Here is a 20906-nt window from a genome sequence, read left to right as displayed (position 1 = left end):
GGCCCAGAAAAGGCATCACAAGTCCCCACTCCAGTCAGTGGATCTGGCAGCCCCTCCTGCAGCCTTCCGGCCCTCCCTGGCCCCTTCCACCCAGGAATCTGCCTCCTGCCATTCATGGCACCCAGGCTTGGCCAGACTTTGCTCCAAGATCAGAGCTGGTGCCAACAGTAGGGAGAAGTCAGGCAGCAGGAGCAGGGACTTCCAAGCCTGCAAGGGCAGGGGAGCCTTCCCAGGCCCCCAAGAGTGCGGGAATATCTAAGTCTGCAGCCACTGGTTTGGGCGGCTGCAGCTGCGAAGCAGGTAGGAGCAAGGGCGGGGCTTCTGCCTGGTCCGTCCCTAAGACCCCCCAGCTCCATATCGAGATCCTTCTCTGCCTGATCTCCCTGCTCCCCCGTTGTGCTGCTCCCCCCTGCAAGCTGTGGGGGAAAGTGAGGGGGCTGTCTGCCTTCTCCCCATGCCCTGCAGCAGCTGGCATGATGGTAGCCGCACCAGACAGCTGCTGCTGCCATCACTTTCAAAGCCTGAAACAAGTTTTATCTGCCATGACATTACTTTTTTACATAGAGCAGCTAATCAAAGATAAATTGGTCAATATAAATGGCAGAGAAAAGTCGGGGGAAGTTCTCATTTCTCATTCTTATTATCTGTTAACCATATTTCCATATAGCAGGCTCAATAACAAAATATAACTCCTTATGTAGGAAAACTCACTTTGTGAAAAATGTTTTGTTTATGTGTGTTTCTAACTTGTTCTTGAATATACTTTTTTTTTTTTTTTTTTTTTTTGAGATAACTTCTCACTATCTTGCTCAGGCTGGAGTGCAGTGGCAGGATGACAGCTCCCTGCAGCCTAAACCTCCCAGGCCCGAGCAATCCTCCCACCTTAGCCTCCAGAGTAGCTGGGCCCACAGGCATGCACCACCCTACCCAGCTAATTTTCTTATTTTTTGTAGAGATGGGTTCTCCCTATGTTACCCTGGCTGGTCTCAAACTCCTAGGCTCAAGCAATCCTATTGCCTTGGCCTCCCAAACTGCTGGCATTACAGGCATGAACCACCATGCCTGGCGTCTGTATGTACTCGTAAGTGACAGAACTAAAAAATGAGACAGAAAAAACTATAATCTGAACCAATTATATAACAGGAAAACAAGGAGTACAAAAAAAAAACCCAGGAGAAATAAAAATGAATTAAATCAGTGAATAAATAATTTTTATTTACAACAATACAAGCACTACAAACGCAATTCAAGAAAAGAGGTAGGGGTGGGGAATGATTTACACAACTTAAATGTTTTAACAAATTAATTTTAATCTTAAAAGATGAAATCAGAGCCCAATAATTTATTTTAGAAAGAGCAAAATGATCATGGGCCTTTTCTCTGAGATCCCTTCAATTATACTAAAGTGTCCCAAAACAAACTAACAAAAAAAAACCATTCTTCAAATATATATATATATATATATATATATATATATATATATATATATATACATACACAGTAGGGTTGCATTTGAAACACAATTCCACATATATCACCTACAAATTACTCCATGGCAACACGGCATGCTCTACTCTGAAAGCTTCATTAAATCACATCCTTGCAGAAAGAAAAACTCAGCCAGTCATCTGAGCAGCCCGTTGCACTAACACGACACTAATATTGGCCCCTTCTTGAACTGTTATCAATTGTCTTGTTGTAAGTCAATTCCTCTGTACTGGCAGACTTGAGTCACAGTAAGACTGATGAAGGATGACACTATGTCTGTTTTGGATGAATGTTTTCTATTTCTTTCTTTCTTTTTTTTTTTTTTTTTTTTTGAGACAGGGTATTTCTCTGTCACCCAGGCTGGAGTGCAGTGGTGCAATCTTGGCTCACTGAAGCCTCCTCTTCCCGGGCTCAAGCGATTCTCCCACCTCATCCTCTCCAGTAGCTGGGACTACAGGCATGCACCACCAGACTTGGCTAATTGTTTTTATTTTTTGTAGAGACAAGGTCTCACTATATTTCCCAGGCTGGATGAATGTTTTCTGCTATTCACATGTGCAGAGTTGTCACACAAACCCAGTAGAACTGAACCCGTGGCTTTTGAGTCTGCAACCCAGGCTGCGATTGTGCTAACCGTACCACCACAAAAAAGTCATGTGACACTTTTATATGGAGCTTCACTTTCAAACAGTGCACTCCACACTTACATACGTGAGGTCACAAGCATCTGAGAGAAAGACCATTATCCCCATTGTGGAAATGAGGTGGCGACTCAAAAGGTGGGAACACACAGGCGGGAGGAAAGAAGGATGCATTGCAGGCTGGCCAAGGATGCTGGCTGGAGAGCCGTCTGCAGAAGACTCCTACTCCTGAGTAATTCAGTGTGTGTTGGGGGGGCAGCTACTCTGCCTCCATGTAATGCCAGCCTATTGGAAAGGGGTTTATTACATTGCACTCTAGGTTGGAGGTATGAAGTGAAATTAAAATGAGAAGAGCACAAAAATTTATGGAGCCCATAGAACCATGCTCTCCATCACTTCGTGTTTGCTCAACAATGAAAGTGCTCTTGTGACCCCCAGGAAACCATTCTGAAGCTGAAGCTCTTCATAGAATTTTCAGGAATAAATCTCATTGCTCAGTCAGGTCATGATGGTTGCTGATATTTGGAGCTCGAACTTAAGTCAGCATTCCTGGCAACTAAACCATCGTTTCAGGATAAATCTTGCACCAGCTTTGACCATACAGGTTCTTCATACCCTGAGTTACAAACAAGTTACAAACAAGGCCCTGGATAAGCCTTAAACTGGTAAGGATCTCATTAAAAGAAAGGCTGAGAAATGTACAGCAGGCTCACAGCAATGGACAGAAATACTACATCTTTGCCCATAAGCAGTTAATGATGCACTTTGGATGCATAATCGACTTTAGACTGCTCACCAGATTTTGCATATTTTTCCTAATCATGGTGACACATTGCACTAGTGCACTATGCCTCATGCAGGCTCCCCTGTGACCATCTTAAGATGGTTGGACAAAGTCTTCCTAAGACCCAGAATAATGTGAAATTAAATTTCAAACATAAATTATATTTTGGTTTTACTGTCACACTGTAGTCCATCATGATCTGAGAGCATTAACCAACCAAACAGGACTTCATCAAGCAATTCTTCACTGGATCAAAACTTCTCTGAGCAAACCCCACTCCAGGATGGCTAAAGCACGAAGCTTTAGCAACTGCGAAAGGATAGAATTGAATCCGAAAACTGCCATGAATCTCCAGTCTCCTTTCACATCAGATAAAACCATATTCATAAGATAAAGGGCAGTGGGCTCCCTGATTTTAACATCTGGCCCTTCCCTCCATAACATACAGAAAAGGTGACTCCTTAGAAGGTTTAATCCTCAAAGTGATACATATTAAAGCCATCAAGGCTTAATATTAAGGCTGAATGGAGTAAATCCTGTGGGCAAGCACGAGCCCCTTGGACATCTCACCCTAGCCTCCACTCACCTGGCAATTTGACAAATCCCTTCAAGACACATAGCTCTGATTGTCACCCAGACATAGGGACTTTCCTTTTAGCCCTCATTTTGGAAGTTTTTGTGTGCATAAGAATTACTGCATAGATTATACACTCAAACATATGTTAAATTTTATGGTCAATGTAAGGGATTTTCTAGATTCATTTTTACTATGTACTAACTTTGGAACCTAAACCTCCATGAGAAGCCACTTCCGTGAATACCAACTGGCTTCTAACCAAATAATCTTTTCTTTTTTCTTTTTAGGTGAACAGCTACTCAAAATGAAGTCATTGCCTTTCTTTCACATATCTAGTTCCTAATATAGAAGAGTTTATTTGAAAACTGTATAAATCAATAGTAAGTTTATGTTTTCATTAACAGGCACTCAGCAATACCTTTATGTGTAGGACAATACCTGGATGCAACAGATGCAAGAACATGAGATGAGTCCTTTGTTCTCAAGGGGCTTTAGCCCTAGTTTGGGAAGATGGGCAATGCACATCAATATAGTTTGCATAATGAAACAATTTTAATGTGAGTGATAAAAATAATACCACTTATTTTGTTGTGTAGCAAAATTCTTCAGACTGATTAAAAATATAAAATTCATTTTATTTTTATTGTTGCTAGTATTTTTTTTCTGTAATGCTGTCACTGAAAATACATTCATCATGCTTAATGTTTTTATTAATCTTCCACCATAAATAAATCATGGGATAAGAGTCACTGTTCAATTTATTTTATGGCTTAAAAAAAAAGACATTCTAGTTCTTTCGTAAATGAACTGTCACTATAAATTATGCAATGTTCCTAAACTGTTAGACAAATCTGGCCTATTTATTTTATAATGAATTAAAATGTACGCAATGGACTAGATTTCCCGACTTATTCACAATACTCGTTTCACTGGTCCGAAATATTGAATCTAATCCATTCTAAAATGCATGAATCATATGGCTAATTTCTCTTGGTGACATTAAGAGCAAATCGTACTGAAGCTCATACAATATTTCCCGATTTACCACTTCAGTGACATGGTGATGTGTAGTCATCTTAATGTCTAGAATGATACAGCCTGAGAGTTAATGCAACAAATGAAAAATATTCTCTCCCCAAAACAATCAATATGCATTTGTTTATATTAAATATATTGATTCCATTAAAAAGTTACACTCGGTTGACAAGAGTATAAAATGAAGACATACCTACCTGCTTCTTAAATTCTGTTTCCTGTCATTCCATGGTCCCGCCCCCAGGCCTCTTTCAAGCAACTGCTTGTTCTAACTGTAACCCCAGACAGAGCTGCAATTGAGAGGTGGACTAGATTTTAGGGGATTCTGAGGAAATCCGCAGGGGTCATCCATAGCACCCAAGGTATCTTGAATAAAACTGGGGCAGGTGTAACAGTGCCTGAAGAAACTGGCAAGAAACTAGCAAGCCCGCAGCCCATGCTTGGGGAAGCAGGGGCAAGAAGAGGACAGTGGAAGAGTCCTTTCAGCCCTAACCTCAGGCTTCAACCTCTTCTGCCATCAGGAAGGGCTGGGAGGCCATCAGGTAGTTAAGGGCAGTGGTGAATGATCACCACATTCTTCCATCATCCTCAACCCTGGTGACCAAGGACAGGGGCCAGGAAGTGGCTGGTACATGAAGCAGGGTAGGACGCTCCTGACCAAAGGTGACCTTGAGCACTCAGTAGGTCTCCATCCTCCTGGACTGCTTCTCAGCTTCTGGGCCCCCAGGCACTGCTTACAGAAAGGTATACTCAGACCATGGCCTTCTCCTTGAGGAAGTGAGATCCTGATGGAGCCAGGGGCAGAGGAACTTTAGGGGAAGCTGGGGAGGTTAAGCAAGGACACCTTAAAAGGGAGTTGGAAATACAGCAGCCTCTTTGAAGCAGGCAATATTGGTTTCTTAACAGTTAAATGCATTCTGTAGGTTGATCTCACAGATAAACTAATGGTATATTCATGGTGAGTCAAAGAGCCAGAGATCCTTGAATTATGTAACTTATGCGTTCCTGACTTGTGTATCACATCTTATGTCTAATGCCTTAGGTTAGACAACAACTACTATTTAAAGCAAACCTATGCCTGAGCCAGTGTCTTACAGGAAATAATCAACCACTTATGCCTGTAGCCTTTGAAAACTGTCCTGGAAGTCAGGCCGACAGGAAGGCTGTTGGAGGCTACAACCTGGCTTACATCTGAGAAGTCTCTTGGATGCTTCTAGAAATGGTTTTGGTTACTCATTTTCCCATAAGTCTTCCCATAACATTATGAAAGAGGGCAAATAATGCTCTCAAGAAAAATAAGTAGCATGAGAGTAAATGTGAGCAAAAACAAGAGGTAGAGACAGAAAACCAGATTAAGACCTTTAGAACCTGAAGCTTCCAAGTACCAAAACAAGTAGGCAGTCAATGCACAAACAAGTCCAAGCCGTAAAATGAGTGTAAGGCAGGGCGGAGGAGCGTGATTGTCCTGTGATGACTATTTTGGTACTCTTTTGTAATACTGACCTTTTTAGAGCTGTCTTTGGTTCTCCCGCTTTTCTGGTGCCCTCAGAACAGGGGCCTGGTGCTAGGTGAGTCACAGGCTGGTTAATGGCTAAGCGATAACCAGCAGTTGTGCTCAGAGTAAACTCATTACCTACCTTGTCTCTTATGGGCAATAAGCAATTAAATGTAATATTCATGTAACAGTCCAAGATTCCTAAAGGCATCTGGCAATTCCCTTTTTAATCTTAGTCCATTTTCAGTAATTAGTACTACAGGCCAAAAGCACATACACACACAGCAGTATACATCACTGAAATCAATCACATTGACACAGATCTGCAGGGTCCTTTTATACTCCACTTTCTCTCTCTCCCTGTCATTGCTAACCCACATCATTATGCTTATTTGCAATTCTTAGCTGCCCTTCTCACCCTATGCTCCATACTTCTGAGCAGCCAGTTGTAATTTCTATTCATTTTAGGAAACTGTCCCAGTTCATTCACAAACACAATGACAACATTCTTCAAATGTTAGGGATGGTTAATTTCAACATGCTTTTAAAATTACTATTAAAGCAGCAAGGAAGGCTCATTGGAACTAGCAGCGAGGAAGGCTCATTGGAACTAGCAGCAAGGAGGGTTCATTGGATTTAGCAGCAAGGAAGACTCTTTGGAATTAGCAGAAGAAATGCCCACCTATGATGAGAGAGCCCATAAACCATGATGCTGAAAAAACAGCCACTGCTTCAAGGTCATCCATACATTTGGCCATACATTCATCGTGGATTAATCAATTTTGCCTTTTTGCTGGCTGACTGAAGTCAGGAAGAAACATGTTGGTAACAGATCTGAAACATGTCACCAGAGAGAAAAGCAGAATCAATACCAAATAGACTTGAGGCCAAAGTCTGAATGATATTTCATACCCACCAACTGGACTGATGGTTGCCTGTATTTTAAAATGCCTTCCTCCAGGATTCTCCAGCATGAGATTCTTCCTGCAACTTCCAGCAGATAGTTCAACAAAATGTATTGGTATCTCTTGTGTGCCAGAAACTTTACTACATTAGACCAAAAAGACTCCTAAACAAAAGCTGCAGAGCTTATAAATGCCTGAATATCATTAAAAAAACATAATTTATTAAGAAATTAGGTCCAAATAAAGAAACCTACTTCCTCAGCTGGATAATTGCAGTTATGACATATACCCCACATAATCCATAAATAAAGAAAAACTATTGATAAGCATATTTATCCATGATCGAGAACAAAACAAACCAGCCAATCATTCCTGGAATGAAGGATAGAAATAATATTTATTATTTGGGGAAGACAGGGTCAGCAACGTACTGAAGGTGACAGCATTTGGCCTCTTATCATGGGGAAGAAAAAAAGGTCCAATTTGTTAGGAACTTCATTTCTGGGATTGGATCAAGTCAAAATTGTGACATCATCTAAAGTAGACTGTAGTGTCAAACACACTTTCCCACTGTGACAATCCACTTGCACATGGACTGGGCCTTTGGGCTCCCCACTGTGAGGCCTCTCACGGTGGGACCCAGGCTTTGGATAGCTGACTCCATGCTCTAGCAAAGCCTCACTTAGCAGTGGGGAGGTCCCAAGAAGAGAAGCCAGATACCCATATAAAGCAAGCCTGCTTAGCCTTCCAGTGTCCTTCGGATCTTACCAAATGAAAGCCAGCTTGCTCCACCTACTGTCAAGCGAGCATCTTATTCTCCCCATTCTTGTCTCTGTAAGTCCCCCAGACACCACTACAAAGGCCTTTGTACACCTCTACCATCCACCTCAGCCTCATCCCTCCTGGCATTGGCCATACTTTGGGGCTTCTCCTCAGCCTCTGCCCTCAAAGGAGCCGCTGTGCCCACACCAGGATTTTTGGTGTCATGACTATCCAAAAGATAAAAAGACAAGGCTGGAAGTTGTAACCCATGCCTGTAATCCCAGGAGTACTTTGGGAGGCCAAGGTGGGAGGATCACTTGAGGCAGGAGATGGAGGCCAGCCTGGGGAACATAGCAAGACACCCATCTCTACAAAAAATTGAAAAATTAGCCGGGCTTGACAGTGTGCACCTGTAGTTCCAGCTACTCAGGTTGTTCAGGTGGGAGGATTGCCTGAGTCCAGGAGTTTGAGGCTGCAGTGAGCCATGACTGCACCACTGCACTCCAGCATGGGCAACAGAGCGAGACCCTGTTTCAAAAAAATAAATAAATAAATAAAAAGATAAAATACAGAATTCTGTTTCTTCTCTCTTAATTCTAGTAAACAACTACTCAAAAAGGGAGAGCCATGAAAGTCACCAGCCTAGAAAATTACAATTGACTTCATGAGCTTCCTTTGGATTTCTCATCATGCAATAGCAAAGTCACAGTTATTCCTACTGAGATCACAGTGACGCTGCCAGAGCCTCCCCTGAGCTTGAGCCCCCCTCTTCTAAGCAGCATTTGGAGGTGAGTGGCGCAGCCTCCCTGTTAAGCCTGGGGACAAAGGATTCACCTGGTGGGCCACACTCTTGGAGAATATGTTGGCTTCTTTGCGTGTTTGTTTTTCCGTATGTTGACTGCTGATGTTTGTTTCCTTGATTATTTGTTTCCCTGGGTCATCCAACTCCAACATCCTCCATTGTATAGTGGGAAAGTGGATGTCTGGCTTTCCTTCCTTCCTGAGGAAGTTATGAATGAGATGAACAAACTCTAAGCTAAATACAAGTCACGACTTTTCCAGAATCCAAAAGCAAAGTAACTGTGAAGTCAAATTCTTTACAAAGTGGTCCCCTCTAGAGCTCAGCCATCCCCCTACTTGGAGTCTCCAGGGCTCTGTTTCATACTTCTCTCACCAAGACATTCCTTTTCTAACCTTCCTCTGCAAATATCCACCCACCTTTCAAGAAATGCCACCCCTACACACAGGAGGCAAAGTTCCAGATGCATCCTTTCTCCTGCCAATAATCCATGGCTCTACATCTGAGTTACTGACTAAAATGAAACCCTGGTGGGGTGGGAGGCTCAGCTGTGATGGTCATTAGTGTCCCAAGCTGACAAACCGTCCAGGAGGGAAGGGCTTTGGTGTGGTCTCAGAGGGAGGTCCAGGAAGGATGTGACCCTTCACGCTGGGTCTTCTGCTGCTGTGAGTTGCAGGCATGCCATTTGATCTCCTGATTCTTCCAGCTGGATAACCACTTAACCCACACACATGCACACCCCCTCTAAGGGACCAATGTCAATGCTGAGTCCAAACCCAGAATGAGGAAGGGGAATATTTTCCTAATACAGTATTGACTCAGCCTTTTCAAGAGGCCTTGCTCTCCTCAACCAGCAAATCACAAGACTAGAGAGAAGTACTGGCTTTCTTTCATTCTTCCCCTAACCCTCCTTCTAATTGTGCTGTTTCAAACTCCCAGGAATAAGGGATAGCCTAATGTAGGTAGGATCATACACCTCTTATTGTCCTCTTCCAGGAAAAGTGTGAGGTCAAAACTTAAAATGCTCCACTCACTCTCTGTTGCAGGGGTTAGAATTTAGAAAGGAGAAGCTGGAGAGTACCATTGGGCCTGCGTCGATTACCAAGTAAAATCTCTATGTGGCTCAACAAGTGCAAAAACAAGCAGCTACTTTACTAGGTTACTCTCCTATGTTCTCCAGACCCTCTAATATAAGCCAAGGCTATGTAATAAGCACAGATATAAATAACACTTTTATTAATGGGCAGACACCTCTCCCACCCACATAGATCTCTCTGCCAAAGAAAACCCAATACAGGAGCTACCTGAAGTTTTTGACCAAGAGTTATTATTCTTCCTTTTATCCATATGACTTAGAACTGTTTCTCACATAGGGTGTGCAGAGTCACCAGGAGGACTTATTAAAAATCACTGCCTCTTGGACTACTCTATCCAGAGGTCTGTAATGGGAACTTCATCCACCAGGTGATCCTGAAGCTGGTGATCAGTTCGCCCATAGTTAGTACCAGGTGCCCCCAGCAGACATTATGAGCTGATAGAACTGTAAAAATTATGCTAATTCCCAAAAGGCTAGTCTGCCCTCCTGGGGTGCCATGCTTTCAACAGAAAAAAATAAACTAAATCTATTCTAAGGAGTAACCACATAATTAGAAGGTTATTACCACGTTGTGAAAAGAAATAAATACAGTGATAAAGAACAATGGAATTTGTGGGTTAATTAGTAATACAGTGCTGAGCTTCATGCTGTTACAGACCAATAAAACAAGGACATCAGACTGGCTCACAAAATACTTCCTGATTTCCGAAGCTGAAGAAAATTCATTGGGCTTAAGGAGGTCAAATCTGACAGCTCAATTATCTTAGTCTCCTAACTTATTGTTAGGAGCATAACCATTCAGCAGGTTGTATATGATGTGACTGTTCTGGCATTTTTTCTTTGCAATCTGTTTATAATTCTCAGCAACTTTTTTTTAAATTAATAAACTTTAAACATTATATCAGTCCATATGTTAAATATTTATTTATTAAGTAAAATTCTATTGAAGACTAAGAACGAAGACACAAAGATGGCTGAGACACAGCCCTTGCGATCAGGTTGCCTACAGTGTAGTGGAGGAGATGAAAGAAAAATCAATCAAGGTTAGGTGTCAAATGAAAACAGGTGAAGTACTCAAGAGGCATTCACCTTGGGAAGATCAGAGGACACCCTGCCTGAACTGGATCTCCAAGGCTTAACAGTTTGTCAGGTGAACAAAGGAGAAAGATTGACAAAAGAACTAACAGATATATGGAGGTGTGAATTCCCATGGCAGGTAATTTGGACTGGTGAGGATATGGGATATTAGGGGACACAGGCTGGAGACTAATCTGGAAAGGAAGGTAGCAGCCAGTTCATGCTTAAAGTTTGGACCTTATCTTGAAGGCATTATGAATTCACTTAAGGATCTTTAGCAGACATATTGTAATATAATTTGCTTAAAAAGAAAAGTCTGAGGAGCTATGGAGGCTGGATTGGAGGGGACACAGAGAGAGGATCCATCAAGGAGTCTGTTGCTCTGTGGTTGATCAGGAAGACGATGGGGACTGGAGTAAGACAGGCAATGAGGCAAGAAAGAGAGGTGTTCCAAAATGAATAAGGACAGGATACATAATGCCAGACAACCAGCTGGATGACCAGGGAAAGGCAGATGAATGAATCTAGGGTAACGCCCAGATTCATCATGTAAGTGACTGAGAAGATAGGGGTACCCGCTAACCAAGCTAGTAAATACAAGCAGAAGAGCAACTGCAGGTCATGAGTTCTGTTTGGGTCATACTGCGTTCAAGTTTCCTGAGGATCATACCAGTTAAGATATTTGGTAGATCACATATGAAAATCTGAACTAGGGGAGATGTGGAGAGGAAGATGTGGTTTAGGATAAAGATGATATCCAAAATATTAACAAACAGGCCTGTAATCCCAGCACTTTGGGAGGCCGAACTGCGCGGATCATTTGAGGTCAGGAGTTCCAGACCAGCCTGGCCAACATGGTGAAACCCTCTCTCTACTAAAAATACAAAACAATTAGCCAGGCATGGTGGTGTGTGCCTGTAGTCCCAGCTACTTGGGAGGCTGAGGCAGGAGAAGCGCTTGAATCTGGGAGGCAGACGTTGCAGTGAGCAGAGATCGCGCCACTGCACTTCAGCCTGAGCAACAGAGTCAGACTCCATCTCGAAAATAATAATAATAAATATATACACACACACACACACACATATATACACACACATACAAATAGTATGGATAAAGGGAAGACGCTGACCAATCAGAACAACTGCCTGATCAACCAGAAAGGATTCCAGAAATGAACACCTAGCATGGCCATGTGAGAACATACCAGCTAACACCCCTTTGACAGCAGCAATCATTAGAGAGGATGACAGCCCTCAGGAAGAAGAGACCACAGAACACCTACAACGGGGCGGTGCAAAGGATGAGAACCTGGAGGAGGAGGATGAGAAGAAACAGTCAGAGAGCGAGGTAGGAGAACCAAGAAAGATTAATGTCATGACAGACTCAGGAACAGAAAGCTTCAGATGGATAGAAGCAGCAGTACAGACTGTTGAAAAGACATCTTGTCCACCTTTGTAAGGCTAGACTATTTGTGGTGTGGATGTCAAGGGGTACCTGGGCAAGTTCAAGGGCACTGCTCAAGGGCATACCACCAACAATGGATTCTCAAAGCACAGGAGGAGGATGAAGGGGACACTCCAGCACAAGCTAGGATTCCATGGCGGAAGCAGCTAAGAAAAGGTATTCTTCCAGGAGTGACCTTCCATAGAGATAGTGTCTCTGACCACGCTGAAGCTGAACTGGAGCCGGGCAAGGCAGAGAGGTCCAAATGAAGGGTGACTCCCACTATCACACCAAGCCCCACTGGGCAGCTAACCTGCCTGCTCACCCTCCTCCTCCTTAGACAGAAAACAGCGAATTCCACTCGCCTTCCTGCTCTCAATGAAAGGCTCTCTTTGGGTTCTTTACTAATCTCGAATCTGTAAAAGTACTTTCCCTGTGACTTTTCTCCATTTCAGTACTGTCTTCTCTAAACGAGAATTAAAAGCAAGTTTCCCACACCGACCTCAAGTGGTTTCTAAGATAGCAAGAGTGCATTTTGCAGGTTCTCTGAGAATTTAAAAGAGACGGGGGAGGGGAGGAAATAGAGTCAGAGTGAAGGCAGAAATGCTGGAAAAGAAAACGGGATATAATACTGCGGAATATTTTAATAGTGGGGACACAAATGTAATAATCACTAAAGCAGGTGGAAAGTTCGTGCTCTGGTGCAATTGTAAAGAATGCTTATTAAATACTTAAAAACAAAGAAAATTTACGTTTCTCAAAAGAACAGCTGAAAAATTCCTTGAGCTAAAATGTGGTGCTATTCGAGATGCCATAAAACTAATGTTAAAATATATCTCATTTCAATCTTTTTGGGGAAAAAAATCAGGCTTTGACTCACTCATACGACAGATCCCACGCACCCATCCACCAACATGGCCCTTGGCATTGGCGACCTGCCCACGTGTCGATGCAATCGTGCCTCTCTAGAGCCCTGCTTCCATCCGTTTCCCGAGCTTCGATGTCGTGACGAGAGACCGCGGCTACATCAACCTTGGGCAACCAGATGCAGCCGCGTGCGGCAGCCTGGCACTGCCCGGAGCATGCTCATTCGGGTCCTGACCCACTTCTGCAGGTCCGACCTCGGGGCGTGGGGTCAGAGGCACTACTTTGTCAGTTTGCCAGGAACAGAGAGGAGCAGAGAGACTGAGAGTTGCTAAAGCTCCTCTCTTGGCACAGCAATCCCTGACCCGGCGGCGGAACATGCCCAGTCGGCCTGCCGGAGCCGCCAGGACCGTCAATGTGGAAAGTCCACCTTTCCGGGTTTTCGCAGCAACCCACCGGGAAGAGGGCGGTACGGGAGTAAAAAGGCCGGAGTGGGGTGTGGCCAAGGGGGCGGGCACTAAAAAGCCGGAGGAAGCAGCCTGGTCCCGCCCCAGAAATTGAGTCTGTCCTCTTTTTTAAAATTGAAAAAAAAAAAAGGAGGTAAGGAGGGGACGAAGCCACTAACATTGCAGGATCGTGCAGCGACACTTCTGTAGGTACTTAATAACTTTAGAGTACTCTACTTTTTAATTAAAAAAATCAACTTATGGTTCATTAGAAAAAACGTGGAAATTACAAATAATTATTTTTAAAGAAAATCAAAAAAAAAAATTCCTGGAACCCCACCACTCGGAAAGTCACCAGGGAACGTCCCGCTGGGTTTTCTTCCAGACTCTTCCATCTGTGGACTTTGCTTTAAGAGACATTTAAGACTTACAGCGCAGTCGCCCGGGAAGGCCTGAGAAGCTTTCGGAAGCAAGGTGGTTTGCTCGTGATTGCATTTATTGCAGGGAAACAGGGTAGGCTTCGGGGTGGGTTGACGGGTTCCCATTTAGCGCCCCAGGATGGGACCCTATGAAGCCTTTTCCTGGGTGTCCTTGAACACGCGTGCGATGCGACGCCCACAAAAGTTGCGGTGGAAGCCCCGGGCGGGAGAGAGAGCGGAGTGAGAGTCCCGCGCTGCCGCGGAGGCCCTGGCTTGCGGGTGTGGGGCTCGGGGGCCGCCGAGGCCCGGCCCAGAGGCTGAGCGGACTGAACGCGGGACTCCCCGGCAACGGCAACCTCTGCTGGCTCCTCCGCGGGGCCGGCCCGCAGCTCCGACTGGCTCGCGCCGCACCGCCCGCCCCGCTACCCCCGCCCGCGGCTGCCGCGAAAACCCGGCGGCTACACCCGCGCCTCCGCGCCGCCCGGCGAGCCGCACTGGGCATGCTCGGCCCCGGCCGGCCCAGGCTCCTGTAGGTGGGAAGCTCCGCGCTCTCGGCAGCCGGCGGCGCAGCCCGCAACGCTGTGAGGCGCCGGCGGAGGCGGCTCGCCCGCAGTAGGCGCTACCGGGCGTCCGGCGCAGAGTGCGGCGCAGCGGCCGCTGTCGGGCTGGCCATGGCGAGGGGTGCACGGCGGCCACCTGAGTGGCGAGGCGGTATCAGGTTAGCGGGGGCGCCCGGCGGGCCGGGGCGGAGGGGCACGGGTGGGAGCCAGCCCCGCACCGGGTCGGCGCCCGAGTCGGCGCCGGGGCCGCGGAACTTTCGGGTGTTTGGGCTGGCGGAGACTGCGGCGGAGGCTGCGCTGCGATACGCCGCAGGGTCCCGGCAGCGGGCTCCAGGGGGTCGCAGGATGCTTCGAGATCCGTGCGGGGCGGGGGCTGGCCGTTTGGGGACCGCCGCATCCCGGGTTCGAACCGTAACCTTCCGAGGGCGAGGAGCGCGTAATCCACTGCCAGCTGCCGGCGAGTCTCCTAGGTGTCGTGGGGGAAGGGGACGCCGAGCAGCCGTAGGGGCTTTAGCTGGGCTCTGGATCCCTGGCATCGCTGTGCCTCAGTTTCCCCGGACAGGGAGGAGCGTGGGCTGGCCAGGGCTTCGGAGAACGTGAATGCGGGTTCCGCGTCGGGAGGGCGCCGTGTCCTGATGCCGCAGGAGTGCGGGCGGCTGTGGGTGCTCGAGCCGCCGCCTCGCTACTGAAGCTCTCGGAGTTTGTCGCATTTGACTCCATAGCAAGTTGACATCGAATTGCTTCATGGCGTGGAATGGGGAAACGTGCTTCATCGGATTAAAATACAGAGTGATTGCAGAACCGATTTATTTTAAGCTTGATCATTCATCTGTCTTCTCCACCCCTGAAAAAAAAACTTATCTTGCAAGCTTTATAAAGCAAGGTAGCAAAAAAAAGGTTTGCAGGTGTATTATCTGCTCACATTGTAGAAGACAGTTAAGATCGAACTGTCATTATTTTTAAGGATACTTAGCAGCAAACTTTGGTTACTGTGGCAATCTTTATTTTGCGTTATCTTCGATTTAATGTTAAAAACTTGGAAACCGAGCATTGCAGAAGCTCAGTGTTTTTTGTAGTTTTCTCACTTTTGTTTCTAGATGAAACACATTTTTTCAGTTGCTACTATGTTGAACATAGTAAAATCCTTCAAGATGAAATACAAGATGGAAAAAAATGTCTTTTCATGAGACCATAAGTTATAACAGTGTAGTTCTTCTGACATTTTACTTTCACAGAAAGTGCAATTTGTAGGTCCCAGTGTGGTTTCTACAGTTGTTTATTCCTAAAACACTTAGTACCATTAACACTAGTAGGATTATTGTATCTAATAGGGGCAAGATAAAAAATCCTATTCTAGTGGGAACTACTTCTGCTAACTAAAGCTAAATTCTCAAGCCTCTTTTCTATAAGTACCACTTAGTGGGTTCGGTTGTTTTATTCATTAAGCTTATTACAAAACACTTGTTTACGTTCTTTATAGACCTTAATAGACTTTAGAAATGCATTGACTTTTCATTGAGTTGTGGGTAGGCTTTAAGGTTGGTGCTTGCTTGCAAGCCTGAGATGGCTCCAGCTCTAATTCTGGATACTCTCTGGGGTGATTTCCCCCAGTATAGAGTTGGCTCTGTCCTGTGATGCTGCATAACCGAGGTTTAATAATAGGAAAGACTTGAAACATCCAGACAACAACAGCAGTAGCAACAACATGATTACCATTTTTATGAATTAGAACCTGCAATCCCCCATTTTAGCCAAATAGTCTGGTTGGTGATGTTCACTGATCCTAAATTTATTTCTAAATACATTTATAGAAAAAGAAGTTTGAAAACCCCAACACAGATATTGAATAATTGTGCTTCTCTTTTCTATAAAAATGCATCAAGTTTAAAATCTTTCATGAAGTACTGCCCGCATGTACACCTTATCCTGAATAGCAGGTCTCATATCCTCAGGTGACATTCCCCAGTAGAAGTAGATAAGAGTCTCCCCTTAGCCTTGGGTTCTTCCTGACCTGGAGGAAGCAGCAAGGCCTCAGTTTACTTTTTGTGAATGTGAGGTTTAATATGGATCAATAGGCCCCCTTCTCGATCCAGAAATCCTAAGTACAAATCCTAAGTATTTTCTCAGTGTTAAGAGACACGATGAAATTTAATCAAAGACTTATTTACATACTGCCCTTGGCTTCAAAAAGTCCACATTTCCCTAACCTAAAACTCAAAAAAAAACAACAGGAGTTAGGTTGAAAAGGGGTTTTATTACTGCTCATGAAGAAAAAAATAGACTTTGTAGGCATGTTACAAAAAAAGGTAATCATTTCTTCTCTTTTGTAGTTAACTATTGGGTTCTTGCAGCTCACTTGCTAGGCACGTGATTTTTAGGTTTATTTCCATGTGTTTAGATTTCTATACTGTATGATGTTGTTGGTGACATTAGACATTTACAGCAAATTACTCCCTTTAAAAATAGATCTACCCCCCAATCCCTGTGACCTTAATTTATCCAACTCCTATTTGGCTTGCAATTTAAATACTCGAGGCATTTTAAATTGTGCTTAATTTGGACTTTTTATTCTACTTTTTAATGCAAGAACTTTTAGATACTGGAATACAAATAAATATTGTAGCCAAGTTGCTTTTAACCTCAACACAGCCTAGTCAGATTTGTTAAACAAGTGTTAGTTTTTGGAATTTAGAAATCATGCAGATACTATCACTCCCCTAAGTTGGCATCTAACCCAGCACTTGCGGTGTGACTTGTCTTTTCTAGCAAGGCCAGGAAGACACTTAAAACTTTGACAATATTTTCAATCTATGGCATATCACATTGCGGTTAGAAATGGCCTTAAAATGCCAGTGGTTAATTTTAAGTTTGGTATAATACCTCCCTGGCATGGTTGAAAGATGGTTACAAAGGGTTTGGTTGATTATGTCATGGTGTAACCACTGAAGAGCTATCAGAAGTAGTTTATAAGTTATGCTCCAAACAGAAGTCCTGTGAATTTATTGGTCTTACCTCTGCTTCCACCTGAGGTCTTTACTCATTAAAATATCACATTAATTTTTTTCCACAAACTTTTGTAGTTAGGCCCCTGAGGCCACAAAAATGAGTAAGAGTAAGTCACAGTCGAGTCAGAGAGATATGCTTGAGGACAAATAAAACATAGTACAGGATGAGTGCTCCGGAGAGGTATGCACATGGGACTGAGGAGGCAGGGAAATGAACCCCATAGATTGGAGGAGGAGAGGACATCATGCTTGGAGTGACATTTCCATGGGAAAAGTCATGATATTTCATTAAGGAATGCCCGAAGAATTAGAAGTCTTCTAAGCAGAGAAGTAGACACTCCAGGAAGAAGGAACACCATTGGGATAGGCAGAATAATGCCCCCCACCATAGGTGTCCACTTTGGAACTTGGCAGATGTGATTCAGTTAAGGGTCTTGCCATGGGGAGGTTATTCAGAATTATACAGGTGGGCCCAATGCACTTCTGTGGTGTGGGAGTTCAACATGGGTCTTAGTGGGCAAAAGTCAGAGACTCTGCAGGGCCTTGTTCCTTCGGGAGGCCCTAGGGGAGAATCTGTTTCTTTGCCTTTGCCACCTTCTAGAGGCCACCCGCGTTCCTTGTTTTGTAGCCCCATCCGTCTTCAAAGCTCAGAACGGCCAGTCCAATCTTTCTCTTGGGGCATCACTCTGACACTGACTTCTGCTTCCCTCTTTCACGTGAAAGAACCTTTGTGATTACATTGGGCCCACCTGAATGATGGCTCGTTAAGACCTGTTTGAACTTCCATGCCCCAGAACTGCAAGACAAATTTGTGTTAAATCCTTCAGTCTGTGGAAATCTGTTACAGGAGCCATGGAAAGCAAATACAGCCATATCCACCGAAAGGTTTGGTGCAGTGGACTAATAGACAAGGGCAGGAGGAGGGGAATGAAGTGGTCCTTTTACTGTGATGAGCTCAGTGCTATGTGAAGGAGTTTGGATTCTGTCCTATTATAGATAAAATATGGGAAACCGGAACATGAAATGAACAGACCGATGCCAGATTTACTTCTTAAAAACACAATGGATAACTAAACCCCAGGTTTCACAGGGCAGCTTGATAAAGAAAGTCCAACCAGAGGTGGTCAGTGGCCAGTAGAGGTGTGGAACCAGCATGCTGTAATTCAGGTCTCTGGATTCATCGGAAATGGCAGCATTTGTATGCATGTATGAAATTAATAGCTTAAAAGTTTTACTCACAATAAGAAGGATATCATAAAGCAGAAGAGGCAAGTCACATTTCACTGTTTCTGCTCATTGTCCTCTAACAGTAATCAGCTGTTCTGCTGTCTGCGTACCATGCATACGTGAGCAAGGAGCTGTGAAAGCTAAAATTTAACATAATTAACTTGAGAATGATGAGATTTCACATGGGCCAACTCTGACCAGTTGGTAATAGCTGCTTGCAATGTCATGGGCTTGTACTGGTTCAGCTGGGAAAGTGCCACAATCAATCACCAATGTTTGCGATGGGCTCCATATTTGACGTTGGTGTTGGGGGATGTGGGAGTTGACAGCTATAATACTACATAAACTAACTTTTGGGTTTCAATATTAGAAATCTAGTAATTCTTTTTAAACATATTCATTTAGTCTCTTTTATGTACAAGGCCTCAATATCTACCTTGCAAAAATGTGTTGTCTCTGGTTACATTGACATCTCTGTGTCCAGAAAACCTAAACTGAAGGATTCTTCTATCTTAGTGTCATAAAATTGGCTTTGAATTGAAACTGAACTGTGTGTAAGAAAAAAATTTTTCAGACAATGTGGTAAAAGAAGGCCTGGGTTAGCAGTATCTGATACTGGGAACAACAGTAAGGCTTGACTAAAATTTATCCTAATAAAAACAAAACTTTATATTGTATAGCTAGCATCCATTGGTATAACTTCATAAGATTTTTACCCAAATGTTCTCGTAGAATGATGCAAAAATAATTGTTTTCTATTGTAAAGTACTAGGTCAGTGTAAACCATTCCCTCTGTCTTAAATCTTAATAGGGAAAAACCAGGATGTGGTAGCTGGATATTTAGGAGTGAGAACCACTGGGACTCAGTGGTAGAGTTGTACTCTATCTGTGGGCAGGGAAGGAAAGGAGGCATTTTAAACAACTCCCATGTAATTAATTGGATTATATGTGTCAGGCTCTGCAGAAGTGCAGAGGGCCCACCTGCTGTGGCCTTTGGAATACTGTGCCCTTAGCTATTCCCAATATTTTTTTTGTTGCTCTTTCTCCGAGGGCTTGTCCTCTGCTTTCCCTGGGTTCTAACCTGGGTCCTCTTGTCTTGCTTGTGGCCCTCTGTGTTCTTTCTGGGTGACTTATTTTTCCTCATGACTGCATCAGTCACCCATGCACCAGTGTCCAGCATTTCTCAAGTCCATATTCCATCCATTCATTGATTCATTCAACAAGTAGTGACAACCTGAGATTTTAATCTAATGAAGGGTCAAATGTGCTAAAAGATAATTGTAGCGAAAATAGGAAGTTATGAGTAAAGGGTGGTGAGAAAAGGAGTGTCTGGGGCTACCTCGGGAGTCCTGGAGGGCTTTTGAACCAAGACCTCAAAGCTAGGGGTTTGCCAGATGTGCAAGGTAAAGAAGGGAACGTGGCTGGAGGTGGTGCTGTGGAAAACTACTGGGAGTTCAGGAAAAAGAACTTGCTGGGGTTGGGGGGATGGGGGGGGGGGAGGCTCCAGAGATGCAGTCAGGGAGGTGGATGGGAGTCAGACTGTGAAGAATCACCTAGGTCCTGCGTAGGACTTGAGTTTCACACTGTTGACACAACGAAGACATGGAATATGTTTTAGATCTTTCACAGTCAGCTGACTTTAGTAATGACATGGTACATGGATTGGAGGCAGGCAAGACTAGAGGCAGGTCAGCAAGGAAGGAGTCCAGTAGAGATGATGAGCACATAACCCAGGGGAAGCCCAGGATGTGGCAGCCTGATATTGAGGAGTGAGAGTCATTAGAACTCAGTGATTGATTTGTTTCTCAGGGCAGGGAAGGAAAAACAATGTCTTTGTAGTGAATCAGATTCTGTCTCAGGTACAGCAGAAATGTGGAAGGCCCACCTGTCTCGAGGGATAGTGGGGTTGGAGCATCTCTCAGGGGTTTTCCTACCAAAGGCAAGACTTTGCAGCACCGGAGAGACTAACTTCCACTGCCTGTGCCTAACCAAAAGGGACTTCAGGCAGGGGAGGAGCTGCAAAGCCCACACACAGCGCCACATGTGAGGGAAGAAGTCGGAACCTTATCACAGGGCACAGACTTTGTAAGAGAGATATAAAAGAAAGAAGAAATTAATTCCCTGATGGACCCTCAGCTTTTGGACTGAAGCATTGGGGACTTGCTAATGCGGCTGAAAGAAAGTTGTTGTGGGTTGGGCTTTCCTAATTCTGGATTGAGACTGTAACTTACTTAGAGGCTGTGCTGAAATTGACTCTGTAGGAAAGAGGAAAGCTTGCTGAGC

The 20906-nt window shown here is 44.3% G+C and overlaps 2 protein-coding genes across 6 annotated transcripts in view; one reads left to right on the top strand and one right to left on the bottom strand.

Moving 5' to 3' along the window:
• Nucleotides 1-1780: 1780 nt before the first annotated feature.
• LOC129059210 (basic proline-rich protein-like) lies at nucleotides 1781-15184 on the bottom strand. The gene is made up of 2 exons (XM_063723730.1): nucleotides 13844-15184; nucleotides 1781-8687 (listed from the first exon to the last, which is right to left on the bottom strand). Exon 1 carries the CDS (start codon nucleotides 14925-14927, stop codon nucleotides 14451-14453), a length of 477 nt encoding a protein of 158 aa, XP_063579800.1. The 5' UTR covers nucleotides 14928-15184; the 3' UTR covers nucleotides 1781-8687; nucleotides 13844-14450.
• Nucleotides 13574-20906, top strand: part of MFAP3L (microfibril associated protein 3 like) — a 40608-nt gene continuing 33275 nt past the window's right edge. The window contains exon 1 of one of the 5 annotated variants that reach the window (XM_063723729.1): nucleotides 13574-13618. Coding sequence is in view for 1 of the 5 variants with exons in the window: in XM_009240453.4 (XP_009238728.1) it covers nucleotides 14503-14549 (47 nt within the window). In the remaining 4 variants the exon portion in view is untranslated. Of the gene's footprint in view, nucleotides 13619-13805; nucleotides 13887-14366; nucleotides 14550-20906 lie in introns of those variants that run through there. The other 4 variants (XM_054554715.2, XM_009240453.4, XM_009240452.4 and 1 more) reach the window with 4 other exon arrangements.

The sequence above is a fragment of the Pongo abelii genome, chromosome 3 (assembly GCF_028885655.2).
Source record: "Pongo abelii isolate AG06213 chromosome 3, NHGRI_mPonAbe1-v2.0_pri, whole genome shotgun sequence".
NCBI lineage: Eukaryota > Metazoa > Chordata > Mammalia > Primates > Hominidae > Pongo > Pongo abelii.
This window is presented reverse-complemented; position numbering and strand designations above follow the sequence as displayed.